At 55.7% G+C, this 7011-nt stretch overlaps 1 protein-coding gene across 3 annotated transcripts in view; it reads left to right on the forward strand.

Moving 5' to 3' along the window:
• The window catches only part of KAZN (kazrin, periplakin interacting protein), a 1045723-nt gene extending 1039034 nt beyond the window's left edge, over positions 1 to 6689 (forward strand). For all 3 annotated transcript variants that reach the window (XM_020281641.2, XM_012763125.3, XM_020281647.2), the window contains 2 exons: positions 1432 to 1546; positions 3217 to 6689. In XM_020281641.2, coding sequence (XP_020137230.1) covers positions 1432 to 1546; positions 3217 to 3381 — 280 coding nt within the window. In that variant the 3' untranslated portion in view covers positions 3382 to 6689. The remainder of the gene's footprint in view (positions 1 to 1431; positions 1547 to 3216) is intronic.
• Positions 6690 to 7011: the final 322 nt, after the last annotated feature.

The raw sequence follows: 7011 nt of genomic DNA on the forward strand, positions 1-7011 counted from the left end.
CCAGGTGACACAATCGCTGAGGGGTTGAGCCAGGCCACTGATGCAGAGCCCACACCTGCAGCCACGGCGCTACCCTAAATCCCAAGGTGGGAAGACCTTGGTCTCGATCTTGATCCTAGAGGCCCAAGTTCAGTTTCCATCCCTGCTACTGAATGTCTTGCACATCCTCGGATAAGACACCTATCCACTTGGGACTTCCATCTCTTTTTCAGTGGAAACAAGAGAAGAGACCCTGGGGCTCTCCCAGGTTCATTTGGCTGCTCATGTTCGTGAGTCAGGGAGCAAGCAGAGCTGGCTGCCTGAGCTTTTGTGGCTTCTGCAATTAGAGCTGCTTCCCCACTGGACCTGGAATTTCATCTCTAGGTTGGGGAGCGAGGGTAGTCACTCATGGAGACCTTATTTCCTAATCGGCCACAGAGCACGGCCTCCCTGCGACATGGATGCCACTGGCACCGTGGGTTTGAGAACTTAGGTCGAGCTGCCATTCAATGAGTCAGTGCTGTCTCCTACACACTGCCCGCCCCCGCTTTGAACTTTCTCAGCAAAGTTTGCCCCAGAAGAACCAGAACTTCTCTTGAGGCAGATTAAAAGATGTTAGAAGGTTCCTTCTTTAAAGAGTCTGCCTCTTTGGTGACTCCCGGCTCTAGCCCCAGCTCTGGATCCTACATGGAGCCTCAGTTTCTTTATCCACAGCACCGACGTGCTCACACAGGGCTTGGCAAACTTTTTCTGTAAAATGCCAGGTGGTAAATACGTTGAGATTTGGGGACCTAATGATCTCTGTCGAAAGCATACAACTCTGTCCGTACAGCAAGAAAGCAGCCCTGGACAATGCATAAACAAAGGGGTGTGGCTGAGTGCCAATAAAACTTTATTTACAAAATCGGGCAGCCAGCTGGATTTGGCCTGGTGCAGGCTGAAGTTTGCCAAATTCTATTCTATCAGAAGACTTCCATGCTTTTGTACAAAGAAGTTACAGGGGTAACTTCAGGGAGCAAGGCAGGCAGGGGACAGAGATTTCAAATGCAGAGCAGGGGAGACTCTCAAATCACATCTAAACAGCTAGAATCTGGGGACTCTCCATCACGCCTTCCCTCTCGTAGTAAGGGTGGCAGCATCCTGAAGAGTTAAGAGCAGGACTTTGGAGTCTCAAAGGCCCGGGTGTAGATCTTGGCTGTGCCACTTATAGCTGTGTGATCTTGGGCAAATTGCTTAATGTCTCTGTGCCTCCCTTTCCTCATCTGTAACACAGGGCTGGCAGTTTCGAGCCTTAAACACGTGGTGAGGATGACATTTATAAAGTGCTGAGCACAGTGACGGCACATAGGAGGAGCTCAGTCAGTCACTGCCACCAGTGTGAGTGTGTGCGTGTCTCTGGGTGGCAGTAGTTGACCAAGCCTCCCCTGTGACTCAAAACGGGTGTCTCCCCAGCTCCACCGGCATCCGGGAGGCTGAGCGCTTCGGAACGCCCCCCGGGAGGGCCTCCAGCGTCACCCGGGCGGGGAAGGAGGAGAACAGCAGTGGTCTCAAGTATAAGGCTGGCCGGGTAAGTGGCTCCATGCACTCACCTGTGCATCCTGCACACCTGGGAAAGATCTCTTTGTCCTCTGGGCTAGGTGGCCTCTCCCTGCTGGGTGGCTGTGGCTCCTGCCTTGACCTGCGGGAAGGCAGAGTGTCGGGCCGGGTCACAGGTGCCTCCAGGAAAGATGCCCTTCAAGAGCCCTGCATGCTGCCTCAGCCATGTTGACAAAGGCTCCCACGAGGCTTAGAGTGGTGCACTGTATCCTGAAGTGCAGGTCTCACGTGCCTGCGTCAGAAACACCTGACACTATTGCTTGGTGTCCAGATTCTGGGGCCCACTCCGGCCTCCCAAAGCAGAAGGTCTCCGGGCGCGGAGGAGCCTGCAGGCAGCAGCCTGCCCAGAGGGGTCCCGTGCAGCCCAGACTCTGAGAACCACCGACTTACATTTAAAACCCCAGTGACCCGAGCAACAGCAAAGATGATCCTGGTGACTCCGACAAAACAGGATGACAGCACATGCTATGTGGGTCTGATCGCACAGACAGCGACTGACGCCGATTCCTAAATGGAAATGTGTGGACACGGGAGGGTGAACTGCATGATCCAAAACTTCTCCCATTTGAAGACTGAGTGATCCCCAGTCACTCATAAACATGAATAAGTTGCCACCCTTACCCTTAAATTCCCCATTCTAGCACATGCTTTCTAATTGGGAGGGGCATCGCCCCCAAAAGAGTACAAATTTGTTTGGGGTTGGGGGAGGGAGGCGGCAAAAAAAAACTTTACTCTTTTTATATACAAGCACAGATGTAGATACGGCACATGAACAGGTGCACGGGATATCTGCGGTATTAAAATTGCATGGTAGGGGTACAGTTGGGAAAAAACTGTCTAAAAAGTCTCCTTAGGAGGCAATGATAAAAAGAAAAGTTTGGGAAACACCCACCTAGAAAGAAAGGCAGTGAAGTAAATGGTTACAAAGCACTGTCATGACTGCCATGACATAGAAACATACAAAACAAGAGAGAGACACGTTTGAGGCCCACTGTGCGTGATAATAATAGTTGCTATTCACCGAGTACCTACTGTACGCCGACACCCTGCTGTGTGCTTCACAGGTGGGATTTCTACTCTTTGCAATTCTGGGAGGGAGAAATTACTATTCCCATTTTGTAGCCGAGAAAGCAGACTCAGAGAGGGGAGGTGACTTCTCTGAGATCACACAGCTGGGAAGTGGCAGAACAGGAATCTGAACCCGGGTCTGTACGTCTTTCTGCCACACTAGGCAGTGCTAGAATATTCCTTCTTGCCCTGGGCGTGGAGTCAGACCTCATGCTCCTGCTCAGACGTTCTCACAAATATTCTCCTCTGCCCTCTTCCTCAACTCTCCTCCCACCAAAGAGGAAGGGAGGAGACTTTTGTGAATAATCAGAGTGACAGTCTTTGTCCTTATGCTTGGCAACCAATTGAATCCTTCCACTTGGGAACACAAAACTCTCTCCCAATGGTAATTCACGATCTCCTCTCAGTCCCCCTGAGCAGTGACTATTATTACAACTAGGAGGAGCCCAGAGAGGTTAAGTGAGTTACTCAAGGACAAACAGCAATTCAAATTGGAGGCATTTCCCAGATCTGAAAACATTTAACTCTTGTTTCTCTTCTTCTTGTCCTTTGGTTATATTCTTGTCTTCCCAGCTGCCCCTGGGGAAGATTGGAAGGGGCTTCAGCAGCAAAGACCCCGATTTCCACGACGACTACGGCTCTCTGCAAAACGAGGACTGCGGAGACGACGACCCCCAGGGCGGGTTGGAGCAGTGCCGTCTGGAAGGCTACAACAGCCTGGAGGTCACCAACGTGTGAGGAGCCATGGCTCCACCCGACCCAGGCGGAGAGACCCCGCGGGAGGAGCAGCCAGATGGCCCGGGTGCCGTCCCCACTGTACATAGCGACCTCAGGCTGAGGGTGTCCCCTGCTCCTGGGCAGAACTCCAGCAGACTGCTGCAGGGTCACATGGGGAGTACCCAGGAAAGAAGACCCAGCCTGCCTGTCTTGGGTGGCCGTGGGTTTTCCCGCTCCAGCCCGGGAGACTGGCCCGGAGGACGTGCCACAGTGCCCCGCCCCTCCGTAATCTGGATGCACAACCCCCCCCAACCAGCAACTGTCAGCTGCCGAGCAGTCCACGCGGTGCCTGCAGCCTTGAGCTGAGCTGCAAGGTGGAAAGAGGCCCACGGTTTCCCCAAACAGCCTCCCAGGGGAGCGGGTGGGACCCCAGCCCGACACCACGCGGCCGGGCGCATTAGCGGTGCCGGCAGCAGGCGGAGTGGGTGCGGGAAGTGCCGCCGCCACTGAGATGTCAGACGGAGGGGTCCCATCTGCGGCCCCCTTGGCCGAGAACTTGGGCCCCTGAATGTCTCTCGGGAGAATGCAAAACAGGACTGGTCGTCCCTTCTACCTTACAAGCTCCATGTCACGTGGGGGTGGGCGCGTTGAAGAGCTGTGTGCCCATGGGCCCAGGAGTGGCTATCCTGCGTCGGGGGCTGGTGAATGAGCCAGCTGGTGAGTGGGGCTCGGTGGCAACACCCCAGGAAATGCAGACATCCTGTCACCAGCATGAAAGATATTGTGACAAGATCCAGGTCGACCGAGTTTGGACAGTGACAACTATATGGAGTATGGCAATGGATTTGGGATCTGGGGCAGGGGATGCTTGTCATCATTAACCCAACACATCTTTGTGGTGATGTCCCTGTCACCTGACACAGATGTGCTGCTCACCGACATCCTGAGATACAAAGTCCACGGTGTTGGTGGAGAGAAGCCCTGTCCCTTTTCTTAACCCACCATTGTCTTGCTGTGTGGCTTCTGCCCAGTGGCCTCACCTCTCTGTGCCTCGATGTCTTCTTCTATAATACTGGTTCCCTCCCAGGGACGTTGTGAGGACTAACACTTGCTAACGTCCCTAACACACTTTGTACCCTCTCAGGAGACGATGGGAAGTTATGGGTGTCTAATTTCCCATTTACAACACAGGACCGACGTTGGACTGGTTCTCTCCAAGTCCATTTTGGTCGGAGCAACGTGCAAAAGGAAGACAGGGCGTGTTTGATGCTCAGACTCACCAAGAGCCCCCAACAGGGCTCAACAAAAAACCCCATGAGCACAGCCTTGGAAACCGGTTTGACTCGAGCATTCAGGCCTGACTTTGGTGACCCGATGACTTTGCCGAGTGACATTAGGGAAGGACAGACATGTTGGGATTCTACTTCCACGTCTGTTGTTAGCAAAGCCTGTCGTTGGTCGGAACCGTGATGCTCGGCCGCCTTTGAGGCTGTCTGCAGCAGGAGTCGGTGAGAGGTTTGGATCCGAGATCCGCAGCAGGTGTCGGCCTCTGGGAACCCTCAGAGCACGTGTTCTTCGACCCAGCAAACTGTCTCCTCTCGTGGGAAAAGCCGAACGCTCGTGAACTTGGGAATTACTCCTCCCTGATGCCGAAGACCGTGGTTTTCTCTCTAACCTTAACGTAAGCACAGCCTTTCTTGCTACCTGCCACCAAATGCCTAGCTGGTGCGCAGGTGGGTGTCGGGCCTCCTAAGACACATTTCTGACTGCAGGCCTCAAGGCGCGACTCCCTGGGGCTCGGCTCTGCTGAGGTTCAAAGCCCTGGATCTGGATGACATTCACAAGCGGCAAAGCCCACAGCTCAGAGAGGAGAGGGGACACCTCCTCTAACCTGGTACCACAGGTCACTCCCTAGCCACATCCCAGTGAGCCGGGACCCTGCAATCTGCCTCTCGAGAGGCAGCAAACGCAGGGCACTTTTTCCCGCAGGGCGCGTGAGAACCGCAGAGGACGCTGGATGCAGATCTGACGATTTGAAAGCAATGTGCACCCAAGTTGTCAGAAACGACACTTGCATTGTTCCAGACTCAATCCTGCTAGGGACAGTTGGGGATCCCGGCAGAGACGGCATTGCCCAAAACATCCGCAGCACGAGGCCAGCAGGCCTGGGGCAACCCAGTAGCCTCGAGTGCGTCTTTTGGTCCACGCGGCGCCATCACAGCCGTCTCTCGTGCACGAGGCTCCCCGCCTCCGGCGGCCAGGCGAGGACGTGGCGCTGTGTCTTCAACATGAGGGTGGGGCGGCGGTTAAATGAGCAACCTCCACGGAGTCAGAAGGGGCGAGCTCTGTCTGCTGGAAAATCTGAGACGTCAGCTCGGCGTCAAGGGTGGGCAAGACGAGTGGAAGGTGGAGACTTGGCAGAGAGACTCTGGGAGCTGATTGACAAAGGCTGCCAAGGGGTCGCCTCCAGGACGGTGACCTGCCACATCCCTCCAGACAGCCTGAGCTGTGGTCTTGGTCCCTAGAAGGTGGCTTAGTATGTGGGCCTGGGGACAACACAGATGTGCTTCTCTGGACGTTGCTGTGGCCTGTGCCCACAGGTCCTTTGAAAAGGTGAGGGGGCTGTGGGGCCAGGGGGTGGGGAGCAAGCAGCAGGGCAGGGAGAGACGCCCCATGTTCCTCCTGGAAGCCGGGGGCCAGAGCCAGCAGAAGGCACCTGCCCAGCTGTCAGTGTTCTGCCCCCAGGTTCCTCTACAAGGCCCCTTGTCCCTGGCTGAGCCCGCCCTTCCTCCCAGAACTCTGGGTGTCGCGCTGGCAGACCCAGGCTGCAGGAGGCAGCGAGAAACCAACCACACGACAGGCTGGGCCAGAGGAAGCAGAGGGCAGGGAGTCTACACTGCCCCGCCTGCTGCAGGGACCCAAAAGCTTGGGGTGACTGAGCAGGGCTGGGTCTTGGCAGAGTGGGAAGATTTAGCAAGACGTGACTTCAGCGTTCACGGCAGGGACACCCAGGCCCCCGTCACCTGGGGAGAAGAATGCCCGTGCTCAGGCGCAGCGCCCCGGTCCCGCTGAAGCCGACACGTCTGTGCCGTCCCATCCGCTCTGCCTTTTCTGGAAAAGAAGCCCCGTGCGCAGCGGCATCCGCCGGGTCTGGCGCTGCCCCCGCTGCCTGGCTGGTGCGGTCCGTGCCCTGAGCCCTGGTGCGAGAGGGGACAGTGGCTACGGAGGAAAGGAGCTGTCTGTAAGCAAAGGGGACGTTCCTGGCCGCGACCCGAACGTCTTCCGGAGAGCGCATTTTAACACTGTAACAATAAATACTACTGCACAGCGCTTTCTCTATTGAGGTGACTTTTTGGTGTGTCTTCTCATTGAGTTTTCCCAGCAGCCTCTTGGAGAGGGGAGATTGTGAACCCATTTCACAGACTTGTCAGTGGAGAAATTAAGATTGCAAAGGCGAAGGGGCTTGCCCAGCTCCGGAAAGCTAGGAAGTCGTGGGGCAGGGCTCGACCCCAGCGTAGGGCTCACCGGGGGCAATCACTCAGACTGCGATTCAGGAGCACGAGCTCTTTCCTGCCAGAACAGTCCCCGACACGGCAGTGCCTTCTGTCCCAGGAACCTGCAGTCAGGAGGGGAACTTGTCCCCTCCCTTGG

This window comes from Microcebus murinus, chromosome 2 (genome assembly GCF_040939455.1).
Source record: "Microcebus murinus isolate Inina chromosome 2, M.murinus_Inina_mat1.0, whole genome shotgun sequence".
Lineage (NCBI taxonomy): Eukaryota > Metazoa > Chordata > Mammalia > Primates > Cheirogaleidae > Microcebus > Microcebus murinus.